The sequence below is a fragment of the Dromiciops gliroides genome, chromosome 3, assembly GCF_019393635.1.
Source record: "Dromiciops gliroides isolate mDroGli1 chromosome 3, mDroGli1.pri, whole genome shotgun sequence".
NCBI lineage: Eukaryota > Metazoa > Chordata > Mammalia > Microbiotheria > Microbiotheriidae > Dromiciops > Dromiciops gliroides.
In genome coordinates this window covers 305640075-305665985 of record NC_057863.1, presented here as the reverse complement: position 1 = coordinate 305665985, position 25911 = coordinate 305640075, and the positions used below count along the sequence as shown (strand labels likewise).

Below are 25911 nucleotides of genomic sequence, written 5' to 3'. Positions count from 1 at the left end.
TCGGGAAGCATATAGAATAAAGGTCTCCATGAGTCTAGTACAAATGACACAAACTTGTACTTTATTTTAAAGAAAAGGAAGCTGGCAAAAAAAAGGCATTAAGATTCAGGCCTGCTAAAGCATCCCAAAAGGCAAACATCCATTGTGTGTGACTCATTTGGCAGTATGTGGTCGCACTAAATACAGACGCAAATTCTATCCTTATGTCAAAACTTGAATCTTCATTAGAATTTGCAAATTAAAAAAGTCCCAGCTTCAAAGAATCAGCTCTACACAGGCTTATTAGTCTCATTTCCAGGAGTTCAAGAACTTCTTTTCTTATCTGAACAAGAGAAAAAACAAATGATCAACAATGGCGAAAAAGGGAAAAGTTCTTAATGTGAAGAGGAGACATTTTGTTGAATTAATCAATGCTCTTGACTCTTGCTATTTACTCAGCTGTTATTAGAGATTTAGCCAGAAAGGGATCAGCTCCAAACCCACATCTGATCCGGAGGTGAAATGTTTACGTAAGTAAATGAAAAGGTCCTGCAGAAAGCATCAGTTCTATAAAATGGCTTCTTGTTTGTATCTGTTTTAAAATATTCCATCGCAATGGATTTCCAAGGTCTGCCTTCTGGACTCCTTACAGTCCTGGGTTCATTGTTATAAGTGAATTAATATTTCGACATGGCATTATTTTTTAAATTGCCTTTACTGATATTGCTAACAATCAACAATAAAGCAACATCAAATAAGAAGATAAAAATATAGTTATCCTATTTCTAATCAGGCTACTAGTAGTAGTGTTCTGTTGTGGCTAGGGGATTAACCTTGGAGCTAGGAACAGCAGACTGACTGCAATATCCTAGCTGTGTGACCATGGGTAAGTCCCTTCTTGTAAGTACTTGTAAGTACTTCTTGGTATCAGGCAAGCAAGACAATAAATAATAGACAGTTGCCAGTTTGTGGTGGGGAGCAGGGGAGTGGAATAATGTCTAAACTAGATAAAATCCTAGATCTGGGGGGAAAAAATAAATAAATTGGTGGCTTATCCGCTAATCACCCAGCTTCAACTTGCCCAATCAAACATCATTTTAGACTAATAATTCAATTCTATTTAGCTCATGTAATGTCAGGGACATTAGTTTAAGCAATAAGGGAATTATTCTAGAATTACTATTAACTGTGTAATTTCTGGTTGTAACTAGGCACCTTGCTGTGTCCTGGGCTTTGAGTGTTCACTCTGATTTCCTATAACTCTTGAATTTCCTTTGATAGTACTGAACCATGATTCAGAATGATGGGCACGAGGCTCTGTACAAGATCTTCATTTAGCAAAGAAAGGCAGAAGACTGGCCTTGGAGTCAGAAGACTGCCATATGAACTCCACCACACACATTGGCTATAAGTTGTATGAATTGGGACAAATCATTTAATGTTTAATACTAGCCACCCTGGGTAGCCAGGTGGCACAGTGGATAGAGCACTGGGTCTCGAGTCAGGAAGACCTGAGTTCAAATCCAGCCTCGAACACTTCCTAGCTGAGTGACCCTGGGCAAGTCACTTGACTCTGTTTGCCTTAATTTCCTCATCTATAAAATGAGTAGAGTAAGAAATGGCACACCCTTCTAGAATCTTTGCCAAGAAGACCCAAATGAGGTCACAAAGGTAGGACAGGACTGAAATGACTCAACAACAACTAGCCACACTGTCTTGTTTTACAGTAAAGGAAACTGAGACACAGGGATTAAATCACTTTCCCATGGTTACACTGAAACCATCAGGAAACTGTTTTGGGAAGGAAAAGAGATAATGCATACAATGTGCTTTTACAAGTATAATGTATCTTATAGAGGGCAATTTTTATCCTTAATGTTTATCATCTACTTTGAAATATTCAGTAAATCTGAAAGATTAGCCCCAATTACCTTCCTACATTACTTTGATATTGGATTTTTCCAAGACACTTGATAATAACAGTTGCATTTTTGTAAATCCTTTAAGTTTTGCAAAGCACTTTTCACATATTAACTCATTTGAGCCTCACCACAACCCTGGGAAATAGGTACCACTCTTTTTTTTTTTTTTGAGGGGCAATGACTTGCCCAAGGTCACACAGCTAGTAAGTATCAAGTGTCTGAGGCCTGACTTGAACTCAGGTCCTTTTGAATCCAGGGCCGAGGCTTTATCCACCGCACCACCTAGCTTCCCCAAGTAGGTACCACTCTTATCCTTATTTTATAGATAGGAAACTGCCTGACCTTAACCAGGATGTTAAGGGACTTGTTCTAAGTCACACAGCTAATATGTGTCTGAGAGAGGAATAGAACTCAGATGCTCCAGACTCCAAGTCCAACACTGTCCACTGTGTCACCTACCTGCCTACAGCTAATGATTTCCCCATAAGCCATGTATCAATATAAGTTGCTAATTCAATTTAAAAGAAAAAAGAATTAAAAAGAAAAACAAAACAAAAAAAGAAAAAACTCAAAACAATTCACAGCACTAAAAGGGCAAGATTAAAAGGACCCAGAGAAAAGGGGTGTAGCTAAGAGGAGGGAGGCTTACCACATAAGCCATATGTTGAGCTCTTTGGGATTTTCTGTCTCTTGGAAATGAAAGCATGAGAATCTCTATAACACAGAATAGATGCCCCAAAATGTTCAAGTGGAAAAGCATATGTTGTCAGAAGGGTTAACTTCTCCACAGCAAGCTACCTCAGAGTCAAATGCCAGAAACCAATTTGAGAGCCAGAATGTGCTGGCTCCCAAAGTCATGGGCTTTATTACCATGTTTGAACTCAAGTTCAAATTGAAAGAAAATGTGATTAAAAACAATTGCTGGTTACACGGTACCTCGGGAATGTCCATCAGTCTCCTCAGCTTCTGATCTCTCCAGTTCCAATCAAAAACCAGATACTTTAGGGAGTTCAAGTTAAGGACATCTGAAAGGGTCAGAGAGATTTGCTCTGGTGAAGACCACATGGCACAAGCTTATCAAAGTGACTTTCTCCCCCTCCCCCCCCTCTGGGCCACTTTTACAGTCCCTGCTGTCCTCTCCCCAGGCAACTAATCTCAGGACATTAAGTGCTACCCTGGCCTGGTGGAAAACAAATGCAGCCACTCTTCAGATTTCCTTAGCCCCTAATCCTGCCCCCGATTCTGAGGAAAAACACAAAGGCAGAGAAACGACTGTTGTTAAGCTCATGTCCTGGCAGGAAATCCACCCCAAGCCACCATTACGTGAAACCACAGAGGCTCAATTTTCATCTCTGGCAACAATTTGGTAAGATGCATCCTGTGGTTTGGGGTTAGTAGCTCTTCAGGGGAGATATGTCAGACTCATCTGGGGGACCCTGAAGAGGAGAATCAGATGGAAGGGCAGGCATGTTGTGTGGTGAACTTTGAGCATCCAATACAGTTGTTAGGGCAAAAGGGGGAAATCATGATGATGTCCTCTGTTCAGAACTTTAAAAAAAATTACCATTAGTGAGTCAATTAATCACTCTGTACCTCAGTTTCTCCATACAAGAGGTAGGAAATGCAATTTTCACTTAGTCTAGCATCCTCACCCTCTCCCTCAATTTTACTGATGAGGAAATTGAGGCCCAGAGAGGTTGACTTGTCCAAGAGTCACATTGTTGTTGTCCATCCTTCGTTTTCAAAGAGACATGATGTCAATGACATCATGGGTGATGTCTTGATTTGGGCATGAATTGGATTTAGGCGAGTCTGTGCTGTACTAAGTCCTCAGCCTCACTCTCTCTTCCTGAGTCACAGAAGTCCAGGACAGGACAAAAGTCAAGATAACTGGCCTTTTGATAGAATTTGTTTGATAGAATTCACTTGTAAATCTGTCTTGTCCTAGTGCTTTTTTTCTTAGGGAGCTAATTTATGGCCCATTCAATTTTTTTTTTCTAAAAAAAGTCTATTTAGATATTCTACTTCCTCTTCTGCTTATCTAAGCAGTTTATCTTTTTGTAAATATTCTGTCATTTCACTTAAATTGTTAAATGTATTGGCATATAATTGGGCAAAATAACTCCTTATAAATAAAAATTTTGTTTATTTAAAACAAAACAAAACCAAAGTAATCCTTATGATTGCTGTGATTTCATCTTTGTTAGTGGTATATTAACCTTTTTGATAGTTCCTTAATCTGAAGTTTTGTTTTTATCTGTTTTCTCTCACAACCTGGCTAATGTGGAGATGTTTTCCATGACTATTCATGTATAACTTATATTAAATTGCTTCTGACTTCTGGGCAGGCCTCTATCTCATACAATCTTGTATCTCACATAAAGACAGAAAGTCCTAGTTGCATTCTGAGGCTTTCATCAAGTCCTATGCTGGCTTAAAAACTTTGAATGGCTCTTTGATACCTTTGATGGCCTTCAAGGTACTTTTTATCAACTTACTTTTCACCACTCCTCTACACAGAGCCTCTACTCCTACCAGGGTGATACACTAAATACTCCCCAACATACCTCATATGTTTCCCAACCCCATACTTTTGCTTCATGTTATGCCTTGGAATATTCTGCTTTCTCCTCTCCACCTCTCTGAATCCTATCTGTAGTTCAAGGTTCAGCTCCTATGACACCTCCTCTGGGAAGCCTTCTCAGATCACTCCTGCCCACAGTGATCTCTCACACTTCTTTTTTTTTTTTTTTTTTTAGTGAGGCAGTTGAGGTTAAGTGACTTGCCCAGGGTCACACAGCTAGTAATTGTTAAGTGTCTGAGGTCGGATTTGAACTCAGGTACTCCTGACTCCAGGGCCAGGGCTCTATCCACTGCGCCATCTAGCTGCCCCCCTCCCCCCACATCTCTCACACTTCTGAACTCCCAGAGTACTTCCTGCCAACATTTGGCACTTACATTTTTCTGCTCTGGATCTTATTTTTTTTTAATGCATAAGTATCTTGTCTTTATGACGATAATGTAAGTTTCTTGAGGGCAGGGATGTTGTTTTAAATTTCCTTCTGTATGTGAAGGTGTAGGCAAAGGAGTAATTATGCCCAATAAATGCTAATTGATTTATCTCTTTGGACAAGGACCCTTTTGGTCTACAGAGAGCCCAAGAAACTATACTTCTGTTCCAATAGGTTTTATCCTTCAGCCCTTTATTAGAAGAGGCACCAAGAAATGGTACTATGACAGTAAGACATTCACATTCCACTCTTAGACCTAATTCAGGTTAACTGGGTCCAATTTCTCATGAATTCACTTAGTTGACAGTTAGCTATGAGGCTCTGTGATGTCTTTAGGGTTCTTACCTTGATGAACGAGCGCTTTGATCCTTCCAGGTGTTCCCACTCCCAGATGTACCACACCTTTCTCCAACAACTTTACTTGCTCCTGAATCTGATCCAACAGAGAAGAGCAAAGGAATGTCAAAAAGAAAGGACTTTCATAATAGGCCAATTTAGAGAAGTTTCTCCCAAAAACAAAGGTTGGAAAAAGGGGGCAAGGTCAGTCATTGGCAGAATTAACTTCTGTTTTAGCATATGGTGACCCGGGGAGCCCAATCTTGTGAAAACAGGCATGTGAGCATGGAGCCCTGGCAAAAGTGAATGAAAGGGGGCAGCTAGGTGGCGCAGTGGATAGAGCACTGGCCCTGGAGTCAGGAGGACCTGAGTTCAAATCCGGCCTCAGACACTTAACACTTACTAGCTGTGTGACCGTGGGCAAGTCACTTAACCCCAATTGCCTCACCAAAAAAAAAAAAAAAAAAGAAAAAGAAAAAAAAAAGTGAATGAAAGCAGGCCTGAGGCTAATAATAATGATAATAACAATAACTAGCATTTATGTAGCACTTTACAGTATTTCACCTGAGCCTCACAAAACCCCTGTGAGTTAGATGCTCTTATCACCCCCATTTTACAGCTGAGGAAGCTGAGGCCAAGATATTAAGTGTCTTGCCCAGCATGACCCAGCTAGGAAATGGCCTGAAGAAGGATTCAAACTCAGGTCTTCCTGGCTGAAGTCTCAGTACCTTCTCACTGATACATTGACACTGGCCCCCTTGCTGTTCCTTGAACGAGATGATACTCCATCTCCCAACTCAGGGCACTTTTGCTATCTCTCTCTCCCTTGTGGCATTTCTGCTCCTCCTTAATTCTAGTACCTTCCTTCTGTTGATTATTTCCTATTTAACCTATCTATAGCTTTTCTAAAGTACATGATTTTTCACATGTTGCTCTCCCATTAGATCAAGAGCCTCTGAGAGCAGAGACTTTTTAAAAAAATTTTCTTTGTGTCCTCATCACTCAGTACAATGCCTGGCACCTAGTAGGTGCTTAATAAATGTTTGTTCACTGACTGATTAACCCAATGGCTTCCTGAATAAAGGAAGGGTTAGAAAGAGAAGGCCTATTATTGAAAGTGTAAAAGTTGGCTTGAAGCCTAACATAAAAAAAAAAGAAGAAGAAGAAGAAAAGAAAGAGAAGATTTTGGCAACTGGTTCTATCATTTCCTGACAAATAGAGGGGAGAAGAAATGGAAGTAATTTCAGACTTTCTATTTTTCTATTCTTAGCCTCAAAGATCATTGGCCATTGTAGCCATGAAATGAAAAGATGCTTGCTCCTTGGAAGGAAAGCTATGACCAATCTGGCCAGTATACTAAAAAGCAGAGATATCTCCTTGTCAACCAAGGTCGATATTGTTTTTCCAGTAGCAATGTATAGCTGTGAGGGTTGGACTATAAGGAAAGCTGAGCACGGCAGAATGAATGTTGTTTTTTTTTTTTTTTAAGTGGGGCAATGGGGGTTAAGTGACTTGCCCAGGGTCACACAGCTAGTATGTGTCAAGTGTCTGAGGCTGGATTTGAACTCAGGTACTCCTGAATCCAGGGCTGGTGCTCTATCCACTGCACCACCTAGCTGCCCCAGAATCAATGCGTTTGAACTGTGATGCTGGAGAAGAATTTTAAGAGTCCCTTGGAAAGCAAGGAGATCAAGTCAGTCAGTACTTAAAGAAATGAATAAAGGGTATTTACTGGAAGGTCAAATACTGAAAATGAAGCTTAACTACTTTGGTTTCATAAGGAGAAGATGAGATTCATTGGAAAAGACCCTGATGTTGGGAAAGACTGAAGGCAAAAGGAAGAGATGGCAGAGAATGAGATGGATGGTAATGTTATGGAATGCTGCCCTGAATACAACTTAACCTGTCTTCTAGAGTTGCCATATTTTCCTGAAACGGGAAATACCAAACATGATTTTGGACTGGCTTTGAGAGAACAGATAGACAGGCCTGACATGCTATGGTCCGTGGGATCACGAAGAGTCAGATACAACTGAACAACAACAAAAATTAATGAGAAGAGGTTGGAGGAAAAACCTGAAGAGCACTGTATACATTCACTCACACTGCTATTACAAGACTGTCTCCACATCAGCTACTTCAGTTAATACACAACAGATTTTTCCTCACCTTTATGTGTTTGGCAAATAACTTCAGCACTTTGCAGTCTCCTTTGAATGCTGTCATTGATCTAGAGGAAAACAAACAAACAAACAAAAAATGAATGGAAGAGGAAGGCAATTCCTATAATCACTGATGAGCTGATAAATGTTTAACAACTGGCTCTCCTAGAAAAAAACCATAGACCGGATACTCTAACATTTTCCTCATCATTTTCTTAAGTCTAGATAACTAAACACAACCATAAGCCAAGTTCTGATTTGTAGTTTGCTGATTTCTGAGGTATAAATGCTCACTATGGAAATTAATAACTGGCTGCAGCACACCCCTGTCTGCAGTCCAGATAAAGACGTGAGGTTCAATTTTTTTTTTAAATACAACATTTTGCAGCAAAGATAATACAGTTGGAGCTATTAGCATCCACATTCTTGGAAGGGACCTCAGAGGTTATTGAATATAACTCCTACATGAAGAAGAATCTCTCTATAACATATCTACAGGTGGTCACCTGACATTTATTTAAATGTTGGTGAGGGGAAATCCACTACCTCCCAAGGCAGCATATTCCAATCTGGGGTCAGTTCTGGTTGTTGGAAGGTTTTTGCTTTTCCATCAAGGCCAAAGTTCTGCCCTGTGGAACCACATAAAGTAAGTAAAATTTCTCTTCCTTAGAATGGCCCTTTGACTGCTTGAAAATGTCTCTTGTGTACTCACTGTTTCTCTTCTGCAGATAAGGATTTTATTGTGCATGACTGTTACATTTCAGGCAATTTGATGTGAGGCATGCTATACTTGAATCTATAGAATAATGGGCCATGTCTAATAACCCAGAATAATGGATTCTGCTATTTTTGAACTAATTCTTAATACTGGCTGATTATTCAGGGTGCTTTCCAACTGGCTAAGCTGGTGGAGAATGTTTTAAGGGACATTAATGCCCAGCACACAGCTCTGAGTAGGAACAGACATTATGGCAAAACTGAGGGTTACTCACCAGTAGTCCTTATGAATAGAGCTTAGTGTGCCCATATAGGAACCAACCCCTTTTTCAAATCATCTGTCAAATCTAACCTTGAAAGAGATTGTAGGATTACAGGAGTGCATGAGCACACTGAGAATGGGTAAACGTGGTGTGGCAGGAGTGTGTTATTCTCTCCTCAAAAGGTATTTATGTACATTTAAAACTCAAATCAATTTGAGAGGAAGGCCCTTCCTGGGCCAACCTCTTTGCCAGCAGATTTAAAATCTGGAATAATTTTTTTTACTACTAAATGTTTCAAAATACCTAAAAATGGTGACGGAATATTATTTTTTTTTCCTTATTAGCAATGAAAAGTGGACATGAATTCTTATGACAGCAGGTGGAGCAGTTCAATGTATAAGACTGAAAAATACCAGGAGACTTTTTAAGGCTACAGTGATTTACATTCTCTTTGTTGAAATCTCCCCCAAAACTCACTTCCCTCAAGTAAGCATTCCCTATATAAACCTTATTTCATTCTGATCACTGACCATCCAGTCTGTCTAATTCACCAAATGGATCTTCCTACTGTACATGTTATAGCATGTCATTCTATTGCTCAAGAACCTTCAATGTGGGGCAGCTAGGTGGTACAGCAGATAAAACCTCAGCCCTGTATTCAAGAGGACCTGAGTTCAAATCCAGCCTCAGACACTTGACACTTACTAGCTGTGTGACCCTGGGAAAGTCACTTAACCCTCATTGCCTCGCCCCCGCCCCCCAAAAGAATGAATGTAGGTAACAAACCATAGTAGTATTAGCAGTACTCATGACTGTCAATAGAAATCACTGATATTTTCATATCACAATATAATTGTTGTACATATCTTGAAATATCATTTACACGCATTGCTACTTAAAATTAGTAGTTGTTAGATCTGTTGCTAGATAGATTTTCATGTCACAAAACTTTTTTTTTTTTTGGTGGGGCAATGAGAGTTAAGTGACTTGCCCAGGGTTACATGGAGTCCCTCCACGTAACAGACAAGATTATCTGCTGAATCACTCACTGGACTGGACCACTCCTTCTCTTGGCTGTATTTATGTAGATATATATTACAGCATATTATTTTTGTGAATGTTCTGGTGTGCGGTGCTCTTATGGACATGCTCTCCAGCCCATTTGTCTGCAGCCTGCAACAAACAGGTGGTGACCTTGACAAGGCCAGAGGTGGCTGGTCAGAGAGGAAGGTTTAAAGCTGCGTAATCACTACTAGGCCTGTCACCACCTCTGCCTATGAGCAGCTGGCCACAGGGTTGTGAAAGAAGCCTTTATTGAAACCTGTTCCACTCGGTAAATGCACTTAAGTGTTCTTCACATGTACACTTAATGAACTTAACCACTGTTTGACTAATGTTTAAATAGCATTTATTCTGTGAAAAATACTGCTAAGCACTAGGGGATATACAAAGATGAATGAAACATAGTCCATGACCTCAGAGGGCTTAGACTTTAGTAGTGGAGAGAAGACAGGAACACATCACTATATGTGAAACTTTTGGGGGGGGGCGGGGCAATGAGGAGAGTTAAGTGACTTGCTCAGGGTCACACAGCTAGTAAGTGTCAAGTGTCTGAGACTGGATTTGAACTCAGGTCTTCCTGAATCCAGGGCCGGTGCTTTATCCACTGCCCCCAGACATGAATTTTTGTTGTTGTTCAGTCGTTTTCAATAATATCTGACTTTTTGTGATCCCATTTCAGGTTTTCTTGGCAAAGACACAGGAGTGGTTTGTCATTCCCTTGTCCAACTCATTTTCCATATGAGGAAACTGAGGCAAACAAAGTTAAGTGACTTGCCCAGGATCACACAGCTAGAAAGTCCATATATGGACTGAGGAAGATGAATCTTCTCGATTCCAGGCCCCATACTCTATCCACTGCGATATTTAGTTGCTACCTAGAATATGCTAAGTTCATAGGAAAGGTATGGACAAATTGCTTCAGGAGACCTGAGCAAGGAGAGAGCACTTTTGGCTGGGGGATTAGTGAAGTGTATGGAAGTACTGGCATCTGAGCAGGATCCTGAAGGATTAAAAGGATTTAACAGGGAGAGGTGAGATTTAGGAAGGGGTTCATTTCAGATATGGAGAATAGATACCTTCCTAAGAAGACCAGAGACTTCAATTCAACAAATATTTATTAAGCTTATAATTTTTTATTTTCAAGGAACTTTACTATGTTCTGGGATTTTAAAAAATGAGAAAAAATGAAATTGCTAGTCCCTGCCCTCAAGAAGCTTACAATCTACTGGACCATGTTTCTTCTTTCCTCTGTATCTCTCTATAGCACTTAATAGAGGGTTCAGTACATAGTAGGTACCAATTTCTAGGTACTCTAATAAAGGCTAATTAGTTGGAATTTACAGATTTATTTTGTGCCTTTGACCATATCAAAAGAAGCTCTGATCTCCCAAGTTTTACCTTTTAATCTGAGTGTATGCTGAATTTCAAGTTCATTCAACTGCAAATTAATAGCAGTATCAGCTATTCAGAGAATATTTAATGTATGGATTATTCATATCTCTCGCCCTCCTTTCCAATCATTTGTCCATTTTGCTGTTCACTGGCATTTCTTCCAAAGGAAAATGGGCAGGGGATGGGAGAGAAGGTAAAAATCTAAATCTACATATTACTTAATTGTTGGCTGCTCCAACAAACATTTCACGGGGATGTTATCTAATATCTAAGAATATTATCTAATAACTAAGAATATTATCATCTATAGATTTCATTTATTGAAAGTCACTCTTGCCAAAAGTATTTGTTTTTTAAAGAATGTTTTCATTAACAGTTTTTTCAATTTTTCAATGTTTTCAATTACATATAAAAACAATTTTCAGCATTCATTTTTTATAATTTTTGAGTTCCAAATTCCTTTTCCCTGCTCCCCTCCTTGAGAAGGCAAGCACTTTGATAAAGATTATACTTGTGTAGTCATGCAAAACTTATTTCCATATTAGCCAATGTACTGCCAAGGTATTTGAGAAATGACTAGATGTGAAAACTAGGTATTTTTTCCTTTCCTAATTATGCCTAAGAAGATGATGGGGGATTTTTAGTTGGATAATGGTAGGGGAGAAGGATTAGTGGTATAGTGGATAAAGCTCTGGGTCTGGAGTTAGGAAGACTTGAGTTCAAATCTAGCCTCAGCCACTTACTAGCTGTGTGACCCTGGGCAAGTCACTTGACCTCTATCTGCATCAGTTTTAAAATTTTCAAATGGGGATAATAAATAATATACTTTCTTTCAGAGTTATTGTGAGAATCAAATGAGATAATAAGTGTAAAGTGCTTAACATGATGCCTGACAGCTATTCTTATTCTTATTATTACATTAAGCCACAAACCTAATGAGTTCCAAGGCTCGGAGTGCAGAGCTACAGATTATCAACATCACCAATGACTTCTTCTCCTTGTGGTTCTTTCGAAGTTTGGCCCATTTGGGACAGACTGTGAAAAAGAAAAGGTGAGATCATCATTTTAAATACAGAAGACCAAGGTCACATAGGCAGTTAGGGACAAAACTGGGATTCAAACGGAAGACCTCTGACTACAGATCTGACGCTCTTGACACAATACCACCCTGCTTCTCTCACCTAGGCTGACCCCTCATTTTACAGCTAAGGAAAAAGAAAACCCTAAGGCCCAGAGATGAGGAGATTTATGTCACGAAACAAATTTGTCCTGTGCCTTAAATAAATTTAAAAAAGAGGCAAGGCCCTTTCTCCCACAATCTGTTTCCTCCTGCTTCATAACAACAACCACATAAACAAAGAATGAAACTTAAATTAAAATGAAGTCGTTATTGAATTCTCTACTAATGATAAAATCTGTTAAATTATCTACTCAAGATAATTTGTTTTAAAAATGTAGTCTTTTGGGGGGGCAGCTAGGTGGTGCAGTGGATAAAGCACTGGCCTTGGATTCAGAAGTACCTGAGTTCAAATCCGGCCTCAGACACTTGACACTTACTAGCTGTGTGACCCTGGGCAAGTCACTTAACCCCCATTGCCCCGCAAAAAAAAAAAAGTAGTCTTTTAACTTGTAAATTCAATTTAATGATTATTATTATTAATAATCAATCTTGATTTGATGAATAGTCAAATAATTATTATTCAATTGAATTTAATGATTAAGCATCTACTATGCACAGAGGCATTGTCCTAGGTGCTGGGAATAGGAAGACAAAGACTGTCCCTGTCTTCAAGGAGCTTCTGTCCTAGTGGGGAGAAATAACAAGTATGCTAATAAGTAAATACAAGATAATTCGAGGAGAGAGAGAAGACAAACCATTATGGGGGGATCCAGAAAGGCTTCCTGTTGGAGTTGGCAACTGAGGTGAGCTTTAAAGGAAGCTGGGGAATCTAATAAGGAGAAGTATGGAGGGAGTGCTTTCTAGGCAAGGTACCTGTGAAAAGGTATGCAGGCTGGAAATAAGGATAGAGAAGAGCTTCTTTTAAATAATCAGGACTGACTTATTTAAACACAAAAGAGTATCTCTTCAATTGAATAAAGACAATTTGGTAAAGCAAAAGGATATTGGAGTTTACTTACTTTGTTTTAGATATGAAGAAAGACTATGAGACAGATCATTGGCTGGGAGGAAACAGGAATCTAAAAACAAAAAAAAGGATTTTTATAAAAAAATTTAACAACAATCTAGCTAATAATGATAATAGTATCATAATTAGTATAAGATGGTGGATGAGACATCCTCATGACCTCCCAAATCTCTTCCAAAATAGAAATTACATAACAAACATAAAGCAATATCAGCTATTTCCATGGTCTAGGATCCCTAGAATCCAAAAGTTAAAAAGAAAAAAGAAAAACTCAGGTATTGACCCTTACTGACTCCTAAGCCCACTTAGCACTCCTCCCCCTCCTCCAGCAGCAAGGCTACAATAGCAGACCCAAGGACACAATAGAGGCTTACATCAAAATCCATTCCCACACCCCACCCTCCCTCCCTTTTCAGGGCCATGGAGGCCCTAGCTCAGGGTTTCAGAGGCTTGTTTGGGTCTCAAAAGAGGAAACAGACTCTGAACTACTGGTGACCAGCCAGAGAACTGAGGACCAGAGGGAGTGGGACAGGTCACTAGGACAGGACATTGTGTGTTTGAGCATCTAGCTGGGGCCAGTTACCACCCAAAAGTCATTTGGGGCAGAGACTTCGTCTGGTGAACCATGAATTGCCCAGTGAGGAAGGAGTTTGAAACACTTTGAGATTCAGCCCCCAAGGAAACCAGAATCTGAAGGAAGGGAGTCAGGAAGTGAATGATGAGGAAAATAAAAGAGGGGGAGAAGGGAGAGAAAGTACCAAAGATTTCAGGAAGAAGAAAACTCAGAAGCCTTGAACATAAAAAAAAAATCAACAGGAAAAACAGTAACAATAGAAGAAAATATGGCGTAGTAAAAGAAACTTCAAAATACATAAATATTTTTTTTAAAGAAAGAAATCTAGTAAACAAGGTTAGGCATCTATGAATAAATACTGCAAAATAAAGAAAAATGATCCTTGATGATCTGATGACACAGAGGACCCTGTGGAATTTAAGAACTGGAACCACAACACACTCTTCTCAAGTTGTTTAAAAAATAAATGAGAATTATAAGAGCAGAATTTATGTCCTGCACAGCAAAATTAATGAGCAGAGGGACAGCTAGGTGACGCAGTGGATAGAGCACTCACTGGCCCTGGAGTCAGGAGTACCTGAGTTCAAATCCGGCCTCAGACACTTAACACTTACTAGCTGTGTGACCCTGGGCAAGTCACTTAACCCCAAGTGCCTCACTAAAAAAAAACAACCCCCAAAAATCCTAAAATTAATGAGCAGAATAGAAAAACTGGAATCCGCAATGGCAAGCCTCACCAAAGAAACAAAAAACAAGAATAACAGATTGGGAATACAAATGCACAGAAGTAAAGGACAACCAGAAGAAGAGAAACAAAAATTAATAACATGAAAAGAAAATAAAACTTAAGATACAAGAAAAACATATGCTCATTATACTTACTGAACTCAAAGACGGGATGCATAGACAACCTAAGGATCATAAGCGTTCCAGAACAACATAATGCAACAAAAAAAATGTAACACCATAACGAAGGAAATAATAGAAGAAATCTGCCCAGAACTTCTCAAAATAGAAAATGAAATTCCAATGGAAAGAATTCACAGATCATCTCCAGAAAAAAACTACAACTCAATTCAGGAACAAGTTTTGTAAGCCACCAGGAGAAAGACCTTCAGATACAAAGGAAAGGACATTTGAATAACACAAGACTATTCTGCATCCACTTGGAAACAGAGGAGGGAATGGAATAATGTGTTCCAAAGAGCAATGGAGCTTAGGTGTCAGCCCAAAGTGACTTAACCTGATAATTTGAGCTTAACTATACAGGACAAAAGATGGATGTATGTTCACTAATAAAAAAGAATTTAAAACACTTTTTAGAAAGAAAACCAGAACGGAATATATTTGTCCCTTAAACACCCCAAACAACAGAGATGGAGTGAATAAATGCAGCAGGCAAGGAAACAGTAACAGTGACATCAGAAAGACCAGTAAGAGACTTCTTTCTGAATGTACACAAAGAAAAAGGGAAATCTGGTAGAGGTAAGAGTGAAAAGGCAGGTAGGGGGCACTATGGACAGTATCTGGTGACACTGCATACTGGTAAATCTGCTTTTTTTGTGGGAATGTGTTACAACATCAGAAGATGCATAAAGGAAGGAAGGGAACTGGGGGGAAAGAGAGGAATGAGTCATGCTCTGGGGTTAAATCAAGGGCTAGCAATGACCAAAAGGGGATCTCTATGGTCTCAGAGAGAGAAGACCCTACAAAGGATTGGGTGAGTAGAAGTGGAAAAAAACTGAAAAGGAGGGTGAGGAAGGACCTTCAAGGTTGGGGGAGATCCACTGATGAATGTTATTATGTGTGGAGAGAGGTAGCTGATGAAAGTAGGTGAGGACATTACACTGGAGGAGGGAGTTGGTGCTTGAAAAGCATACTTGTCCTAGGAAGGGGGGGAGTTGAAACCTCTGAGAGGCAACTGGCATCTGGAGGAGTGGGATAACTTGGACATTGAGAAGAGATTTCCAGGCAAATGTAGGAAAAAAAAGTCAACAAGAGAGGGTATAGATGAGTGGTAGGCTGTGTAATCAGGAACAGAGTTTGGGAGGAGCCCTCCCATGGGTCAATGTCCTCTCTGACACCTGCAATAATTGACACTGTTGGGAGTGAGGCACAATGGAAAAGGGAATCTATGGGTCAAGGCCTACAAGGCAGTCACAGAAGTCACCCAGAAAGCAGAGCCTAGATGGATACCTTGGAAGCTCTTATTGCATGAAGAATACAGATAAAGGAGAAAGACCAGATAACCATAGGGGTTATGAACCAGAAAATGTGGGTCTAAAGTAAACAGAAAGAGAAGCTGGATAATGAAGAGAGTGACAGAAATCCTGTTTGGAAAGGGGTACAAAAAATGAAATGTAAACGTTAATGATGGGGCAGCTAGGTGGCGCAGTGGATAAAGCACTGTCACTGGTTTCAAGAGGACCTGCGTTCAAATCCAGCCTCAGATGCTTGACACTTAAGAGCCGTGTGACACTGGGCAAGTCACTTAACCCTCATTGCCCTGTCCCCCCCAAAAGAAGATTAAAGTAACTGATGGAACATAAATCCAGCTTTACAGCTGAAGAGAGAAGTTGAAAATGAAAAGCTTCTACACAGATAACATTAATGCATCTAGGATAGGAAGGAAAGTGGTCGAATGGCGGGGGGCGGAAATCTTTTTTTAATCCATTTTCTCTGATATGTATGTGATGAATACTGAGAAGAATGCATCGATCTAGATGAACTGATGCAGAGTAAAGTAAGCAAAGCCAAGAAAACAATATACACAGGGACTACTGGGGAAATGGAAAGAATAACCACATACTACATCAAAAGTGGATATAACAGGGGTAGCTAGGTGGTGCAGTGGATAGAGCACCGGCCCTGGATTCAGGAGTGCCTGAGTTCAGATCTGGCCTCAGACACTTAACACTTACGAGCTGTGTGACCCTGGCCAAGTCACTTAACCCCAATTGCCTTGCAAAAAAAAAAAAAAAACAAACAAAAACAAAAGTGGATATAACAGAATTTAAAAGCAGTACTCAGGGGCAGCTAGGTGGCGTAGTGGATAAAGCACCAGCCCTGGATTCAGGAGGACCTGAGTTCAAATCCGGCCTCAGACACTTGACACTTACTAGCTGTGTGACCCTGGGAAAGTCACTTAACCCTCTTTGCCCCACCAAAAAAAAAAAAAAAAGCTGTACTCAAATGAAGAGATATAAGAGGATACCCCAACCTACCCCTTTGTGGAGGTGGGAGGCCCACAGGTGTTACACACTACACATGACTTCAGTCTTTCTAAAATGATCTATCAATTGTGCTTCTCTTGCTCTCCAAAAAATACTACTTGTTGTTTAGGATGGCTCTCTGGGAGGGGAAAAGAGATGGATATGTGGGATACTTTGGTGATGTAAGAAGCAGAAATTATCAATAAAAAACTATTAAAAATAATAATAGCTTTAAGCCTGAGAATAGTGTTTTAAAGTTTGTAAAACACTGTACAAATATTATCTCATTTTATCAGCACAACATCCCTGGGAGTAGGTACTATTGTTATCCTCATTTTATAGATGAGGAAACTGAGGCCAGGAGGTTAACTGACTTGCTCTGGGTTACACAGCTAGGAAGTGTGTGAGGCTAGATTTGATCTCGGGTTTTCCTGACTCCGGGGCTCTTTCCCACTATCCCAGTGAACTGCTTCTAGGCAACACAAGGAAGTTAATTAAAGGCTGATGGGTTGAGCTTAGTCAAAATTAATAAAATGTAAAGCTTGATATAGTGCACCATTATTCTGTATTTTGGGGGTGGTACTGACTTTTTGGATACAAAAACTCATTTGAATCCTCCACTCATTTGACCATCAGTCACTTGAAACTACTGGAACAGAAAAGAGATGCTTGTATCATATATCAGGTCAATGAAACTTCTATATTTCTTCAAAAGCAATATCATATTCATCAACTTTTCCCCATTTCCTAGTCTCTAATTTCTTACTGTAAAATACTAAAACTTTTTTCCCCTTATGTAATCTAAGTGCAATTGTCTCCCTAAGGAGAAATATAGGAAATAATCACTGTAATTCACATTTGTAGAATGCTTTAAGGTTTGTAAAGTGCCTTTCTCAATAATAATTATGTCGGAATAGGTTAGTGCAAATATTATTTCCCCATTTTACTATTGGGAAAACAGGATTTTAGGGACTGAATGACTTGCCAGTGGTCACAAGGCTAAATGAATATTTGAAGCAGGATCTAAATTGACTCAATATCCTATACTCTCTTCACTATGTTATGACATGTCTCCTAGGAAAATTCCTTTGTTTATTCATTTGTTCATTTGTTCCTTCTTTGTTCCTCCTTTCCTCTCTCCCTCCCTCTATTCTCTCTCTCTCTTTTTCCCTTCCTTCCTGAATGGCTTATTTGTCAGATCAACTTTTATGCAGGGTGGAGTAGCAGATAGAATGCTGTACTTGCAATCAGTGAGACCTGGGTTCAAATCTTCCCTCTAACTAGGGCAAATCTCTTTACTTCCCTGGACCCTAGTTTCCTAATTTATCTAATGGAAGAGTTGGATGAGAAGGTCTTTACAATTCTTCCAACTCTAAATCTATAATCTTCTTCTGAATCACTCTATAGCTTTGGAAGATAATGAAAATCGACCACATTTCTCAAGAGTATAGGTAGAAAAATGATTAGCCCTGAAATTTGTTAGAATAACCAAATATTTCTTATATTCCTGTTTGTCAGATAATAATTTTCAGTGTATAATGCTATTTTGAAAGGTATAGTACCTGAAATACAAGTATGTACAAATTCTGACAGCCAAATCTCATATCTGACATATACAGTACAATTGTGATAGAACATTTTAACATGTCTCTTCTTTTGTAGATTTTCCTGAGTTTGGTTTAATTAACCAAAGGCCTGTCTTTCTTTCTCACTCTTGAATACCTTTACTTCCTCTCTTCACTTGGCTTGGCAACTGTACTTGCAGTGATAAGAGAAAGAATGTGGTACAATTGGATGGATCAGGAGTCAGTTGCCCTGACTCCAAGAGGAGTTATTAAGGGTTCAAAGTCAGCTCAGAAAAAGATCTGTGGAGGGACCGAGGGATCTGTGCTTGGCCCCATGCTGTTGAACAGTGTTATCAATGATTTGAGTAGAGATGACAGGCTTTTCATACTAGCAGGTAACAGAATTACTAAAGCTGTGAAAGACAGAATCAGTTGTTGAAAAAATAGATAAATCAAACAGGATGAAATTTAATAGGGGGTAAACATAATGTCTTAAACTTGGTTTCAAAAAGACAACTTCACAAGAATAAAATGGAATGAAGTATGATTAGATGGCAATTAATCTGTTAAAAAAAAAGACAGGATATTTAGTGGCCTATAAACTCAACATAGGCAGCTGGGTGGTACAGTGGATAGAGTAGCTGGGTCTGGAGCCAGGAAGACTCATCTTCCTGAGTTCAGATATGGCCCCAGACACTTCCTAGCTGTGTGACCCTGCAGAAATCACTTAACCCTGTCTACCTCAGTTTCCTCATCTGGAAAATGAGCTGGGCAAGGAAATGACAAACCACTCCAGTATCTTTGCCAAGAAAATCTTAAAAAGGGTCACAGAGTCAGACACAACTAAAAATGACTGAACAACAACACCAAACAACACTATTAGACCAAATGGGGTCATAAAGAGTCAGATGTGACTGAAACAACTGGAACAACAAAGGCAAACTCAATATGAGTCAGTCAAATGATAGAGCAGCCAAAACAGCCAATGCAATCTTAGGTTGCAGATGCATGGCTTCCAGGTGATAACAATACCTCTTTTCTCTGTCCTGGTCAGGCATGAGCACCGTGTTGAGTTCTATGTTCCCCAGCTCAGAAAGGGCACGGTTTAGTTGGAAAGCCCTAGAAGAGACCAACTGAATGATGGGGGGGCTTAAGTATTAGCATAGTTGGTTAGTAAGCATTTATTATGTTCTTTATATGTTCCAGGCACAATCTTAAGCACTGAGGATACAAATAAAGGGAAGACACAGCTCTTGCCCTTGAGAAGCTCACAGTCTAGTACAAGAGATGCATGATGGTAGAGATGCTACAGTGGTAGAAATGACAAGACTTGCCAGATGATTAGATATAGGTGGTGAGAGAGACTGAGAGGTCAAAGATGATACCTAGGTTCTGGGCTTGGGCTACCGCGGGAGGATGGTGGTACACTTGACAGTAATAGGGAACTTAGAAGAAGGTAGGGTTTGGTGGAAATATGAATTCAGTTTTGTACATGATGAATTTAAGATGTCTCTAGGACATCTGATTCAAGATATTTAATAAGGGGTTGGAGATGTGATGAGCTTAGGAAAAAGGTTAAGGCTAGACCAGTAGTTGTGAGAGTCCTCTACATAGAGATGAAATGGTTGATTAACTTGTTCCATTTGGTCACCAGAGAACAAAACCAGGAGCAATGAGGAGATGTTACAAAGAGGTCAATCTGAGCTTGATGTCAAGAAAATCTAGAGCTATTTGTAAATGGAATGGGCTTCTCCCTATTTGATGACTTTCAAGCAGAGGCTAGATGACTCACTGGGTGTGTTATAATGAGGATTCTTTTTCAGGTATGGATTGGACTAAATGGCTTATGAGATCCCTTCTAACTCAAAACTTCTTGGATGGTGTTATTGAAATTAACAGAAAAAAATTGGGGAAACAGCTCAAAAGAGGGCTGCAAACCCAAAATGACTTTATGATGAGTTTACTGTATATAAGAGAATGAAGACTCATGGTCTTTCATGGGGTCACACCATATTGGAAGTTGTCTTGTTACCTCATTAATCCTCCCTAGGAAGAACATAAGTCCACAGGAAGAGATAAAAAGGAAAAATCCACTAAGTAGCAACAGACAAACCAAGTTTCCTATGAAGTTTATGCATAAAATGTCCAACATTTGACTGATAAGATGAAACAACCTAGACAGGACTGCTTCCCCCCTGGCCTCGTTTGCTGCCTGGAATGATTCCTGACAGCTGTTGGAGTAGTTTGGGCTTGGCAAGTCTCAGACACCAGATACTGTTCACGTGGAAATAGGTTGCTTCATCGGCCTAAAGGGTTTCTTGCTGGAATGGAACCAGACAGGGGCAACTGTTTCTCCAAACTTAATGCGTGTTTATAAAAAGCATGTCACAAAGGAATCGTAAAAAATCAGAGACCAGACCCTTTTTCTGTTTTTCCAGGCTTCAAGAAAATAGAACCATCTTATGGGAAGAGGAAATCAAGTTAACCTTCATAAAGAAAAGGGTAGTACACGAAGACATGCTCCTATGTCAATGCTAAGAAACAGTGTCTACTGAACAACAATCTTAGTGGGGCTGATTCTAGGGTACTATTCCCCTACCTCAACTTAATGACATCATTTATGACCTAGTTATGAAATTAGTTAGAATTAATTTTGGTTTTGAGTCAGTCAATATTCAGTCAGAAAACACTAATTGTCTACTATATGCCAGGTTCTGTGCTAAGTGCTAGGGAAACAAAGGAGGGTAAAAGACAGTCCCTGCTCTCAAGGAATTCACAGTCTAATGGGAGATAATATAATAAGCAAGCAGCTCTGTACAAATAAGCTATTTACAGCATAAATTGGAAATTATCAACAGAGGGAAGGCACCAGAATGAAGGAGGATGGGGAAAGGTTTCCTACAGAAGGTGGATTTAACATGCCAGGCATGAGGGGCAGCTTGTGGAAACCTCTGGAGCCGAGAGATGGAGTGTTGTTTAAACTCCTTGACACTTTTGGGGACAAATGGAGATACTCGAGGAAGTCGAGGCATTATGAAGTTTTTGACTTGGAGATATCTGACTTAAAAAAGATAAATGGAAACAAATGTAGATGTATGTGTCCGAGTATTTGACCTGGCTAACGTCTAGGAATGAAGATGGTTGTACTGATGCAACATTCTCAATATCATTATTGTTTTAAAAACGGTTGCCCTGGAGAGACCTAAATGGTCAAAAGAGTGTTACAAATGAAGCTTGACAAATGGATTTGGCTTAAAAGAAAGCAAGAAAGAAAAAAAGAAAGAAGGAAAGGAAGGAAGGGAAGGAGGGAAAAATCATCATATATGAATGGAATAGAATATTACTGTGCAGTAATAAATGACAAAGATGAGGAATTCAGAGAAACATGGGAAGATTTCTATGAACTGACAGTAAAGTAAGGAAAATCAAGAGAACACTATGCAAGATGACTGCAGCAATATAAGTTCGTTGTTTTTGTGAAAAGTCACTCAATGTAAGTTGCATTTGGAGTAAGTGAAAAACTGATAAATGTCCTGGAAAACATATAATGAAACATGTCCCTCTCCTCACTGCAGAGAGGTGGAAGTGAAATAAAGGCAAAAAGCATCAATAAAATGTAAAAGGCAGGTAGGTGGCACAATGGGTAGTCCTAGACTTGAAGCACAGGAGACCTGAATTCAAATCCAGCTTCAGGTACTTCCTAGCTATTAATCCTTTCACAAGTTACTGAACCTTTGTTTGCCTTAGTTTCTTCATCTGCAAAATGGGAAGGGCAATAGGATCTACCTCCCAGGTAGCACATGGCTACAACACTCCTCAGGGCCATGGGAAACAAAAAGATACAACTGGAAAAGATTTAACAAAGTAAATGAAAATACAACAGAACACAGCTAATGTTAACCACTGGTTAGCACTCTGCCTATAATATCAGCCAGATCCCAATTAGTTTGAATAATGATTCCTGTGAAGTGGACATATGCATTTCAATTCATACTATTAGAACTTATAATTTATGTAGAACATCGTAATTGGCTCTAGCCCAATGGAAATATGCAGTGCAAATTGGATAGGGTGACCACTTCATGGAATTAGTTATTTTGTAATTAATCAGTAACTAGCAGCAGAATTTCTCTGTTTCCCTTTGAAAATGAAGGTAGAGGGGCAGCTAGGTGGCGCAGTGGATAGAGCACCAGTCCTGGATTCAGGAGGACCTGAGTTCAAATCCGACCTCAGACACTTTACACACTTACTAGCTGTGTGACTCTGGGCAAGTCACTCAACCCCAATTGCCTCACCAAAAAAATAAAAAAAGAAAAAGAAAATGAAGGTAGAAACTTGAAAAATAAGGTAGAAATATCTGTGGAGGGAAAAAAAAAGGCAAACTAGAGTTCAGTTTTTAAAGCGTTTCTTCTGTGTGAATAAAAAAAAAATTAGGAAATTATGAACTTCACCTTGTTCTCAAAAGGTGCTATGATCAATGCAAAAATTAACAGGACACAATAAAAGGAAAATTGTGTTCCCCCCAATTCCAGAAAGTCAAATATCCTTTCAATGGTGCTTAGTTGTACTGGCAGTTTCAATTCTTCTAATTCAATCACTGAATGCTTGATGCTCAACTGATCCATAACCAGCTTCTGCAGGTCTTCTGGGACTCCGGGCTTTGGTTCTGATTTTGCAAGAACATCCGAAATTTTCTTCTAAGTTTTGGAAAGAAAGAAGAGGAGGAAGATGAAGGTTAAGAATGTATCTAACCTCTGATGGGTTGATTTTTTAGTAGCATTTCAGCTGTCTAGTGAGAGGAATGAATGTTTTCAGTGAGAACTCATATTTGAATGTGAACCCAAATAAACACATTTTTAAAAAAAAACCCAAATATTTTCCTGGTATAATTAAGCACTTCAAAGATGAAGGGCTGATCCCTAAGGCCCTGTTTGGCTCTGGGTTCTCTGTCTTCTATGAGAACCTAGGCTTTTGTGACTTAACATGACACTATTTTCATTTAGATAAAGATAGATAATGCTATTTGGCAACATGGGAAGCTATCAAAAAAGTGTTGAGTGCCCTCATTTTTCTCGATTCTACTTTTTTATGTGTCTATGGTTATGAAATTATTTACTGGAAAGGCTGCCCTGAAAGAATTCTTGTGTAGATTTGGGAAGTCCCAGGTCCCCAGTTGTTTTTTTCTGGGAGCAGGGTAAAAATTGAGAGAAGCATTTACCAAAATCTGGGGAGACAGCACCCTAACTGTTCAATAGAATGACAAGAAGCACAGGAAACCTGCACAGAACAGCAGGGGTAGGAAACCTATCCTCTTTCCTCTGTTCAGACATACAAGGCTCTTCTTTTTTCATTCCTTTCTAATTATTTTTTTACCAAAGACCAATCAGATAGGGCCATCTTTTGCTGCTTCCTATTCTTCCTTTCTGTCCCATATTCTCATTTCCTTGTTCCAGCCCCAAATGGGCAAGATCCCTGCCAAAAGTATCAACTGTTAAAAAACTGTGTCATCAGTGGGTACATTTTAAGTTGACCTCAGCCAGAATTATTTAACTACAGCCCTGACCTTGAACACTCAAGGGTTTGCCATTTCAGAAGGCTATTGGTATATGAACTACTAGAAAAAGAGCAGAATTCATTTCTTTCTAGCATGTGCCAAGTCTCAATTAGCCTGGCATGCCATCTCATCTTCCTATTTGGGCCCCTTATGAGGAAAAAAAACATATATACATATACACAAGAGTTTTCTAAAAGCCCACTCTGTTAAGTAATTGGTTTGAGTCCATCTTCTTTCCTTGAGTCCAAAACCTTTTTTCCCGTGCTTGACTTCAGAAAGAGATCCTTTTATTTTTTATTTTTTGGCAGGCAAAACATTCTGCTCCTATTTTCTTCGGAATGGGAATGTCAATGTTTAATTTATCATTGTATTTCAAAAGGTGAACTGTATGGAGGAGTTTATAGTGACATCAGTCTTCCAAATAGAAATGTTTGGCTTTTAAAGGCTTTCATAACCTGGCCCTCTCCTGTCTTTTCATTCTTCTTACATCTTATCTGTGACTCAGGGACACTGGCCTCCTTGCTGTTCCTTGCATGAGACACTTGGCCTACCAACTCTGTCCATTTTCGAGTGGCTCTTTCCTCACCTCTACCTCTCAATTTTCCTGATTCCCATTAGGTCCCAGCTAAAATCCTACCTGCTAAAATAAATCTTTCCTTATTTCCCTCCATACTATTGCATTCCCATTGTTGATTATTTCCCATTTATTCTGTATATAGCTTGTTCATACATAGTTACTTGCTTATTGTCTCCTCTATTAGACTGAATTCCCTGAGGGCAGAGACATAGCCCTTAGCACAATGCCAGGTAACCAGTAGACAATGAATACAGTTTTTTGGCTTGACTTTGGTTTCTAAATGTTCAGACTGACAAGTACTAAATTGCATTAAACTGTATTAAGAGGGAGGACTGAGGGACTCTCCACATCCATACATTGACCAAAGTGAATCAAGGTATTTGTTAGCTGCCCAAAACAGATTCAGGGAGAACTGTTTTGAGGTTACTACACTAAGTATTGGGGAGGGTCATTAAGGGAAGATGGATCTCTTTCTTGGAAAATGGAAAACTTCAGAAAATTCTAGATTTTGCATAACCTGGGATGGTTTAGCTACACTCTCTCCAAATGCTGAGGGCTGAACACTACATGACCTCGGGAGGCCCCTTCTCGTCCAAGGACTCTATGACTAGCCATTCAGTATGAGGCAATATTAATTGTCAAGAGAACTCCCAAACTGCTGGTTAGTTTAAGTGTAAGCAGTACCTTTCGTCTTTCTTGGTCTTGGTGGCCCCTTCTTTCTTTCTTTTGCGGGCAACAGGAAACATTCTTTGGGCTGTAAAGTAAACCAGGTAAAAGGGCCTCAGTTTTGAGTGAAGGTTGTGGAAGATGATAATTCTAAAGTACCTTTTAGCATGCATTCTTCAAGGTGTTGTGGTAGAACTCTAAAAATGGAGAGGGTAGTTTTTTTTTGGAGAGGGTATTTGTAAAGCAATAATGTATGATTACCCAGAAATTAGGTAGAAGGGACCTTGGGGGACTAAATCAGAAATATTTTAGGGGCTGGAACAGTGACTGGCATTTATTAGAATACTTGAAAGTTTGCAAGGGGGCAGGTAGGTGGTGCAGTGCATAGATTGCAGGGCCTGGAGTCAGGACGACTCATCTTCCTGAGTTCAAATCCAGCCTCAGGGACACTTACCAGCCGTGTGACCCAGGCAAGTCACTTAACCCTGTTTGCCTCAGTTTCCTTATCTGGAAGGCGAACTGGAGAAGGACATAACAAACTCTAGTATCTTTGCCAAGAAAATCCCAAATGAAGAGTCAGACATGACTGAAATGACTGAACAACAAAAGTTTGCAAAAACACTTTATAATACACATATGTCTTACAAGAGCCCTGTGAAGTAATTAGTTTCAGACAGTATATTATCTGCACCTTATAGATAAGAAATCAATAGAATTGTCTATTACCAATAACTCATCAATGTCAGAGGCAGGATTGGAACTTGCATCTTCC

The 25911-nt window shown here is 39.5% G+C and overlaps 1 protein-coding gene across 1 annotated transcript in view; it reads right to left on the bottom strand.

The window, feature by feature from the left end:
• Positions 1-40: 40 nt before the first annotated feature.
• The window catches only part of CMSS1 (cms1 ribosomal small subunit homolog), a 416392-nt gene continuing 390521 nt past the window's right edge, over positions 41-25911 (bottom strand). Inside the window, exons 3-10 of the mRNA XM_043994140.1 lie at positions 25153-25227; positions 22912-23036; positions 12984-13045; positions 11777-11879; positions 7418-7478; positions 5258-5345; positions 2838-2926; positions 41-322 (exon numbers count right to left, since the gene is read on the bottom strand). Of these exons, the coding sequence (XP_043850075.1) occupies positions 239-322; positions 2838-2926; positions 5258-5345; positions 7418-7478; positions 11777-11879; positions 12984-13045; positions 22912-23036; positions 25153-25227 (687 nt within the window). The 3' untranslated portion in view covers positions 41-238. The remainder of the gene's footprint in view (positions 323-2837; positions 2927-5257; positions 5346-7417; positions 7479-11776; positions 11880-12983; positions 13046-22911; positions 23037-25152; positions 25228-25911) is intronic.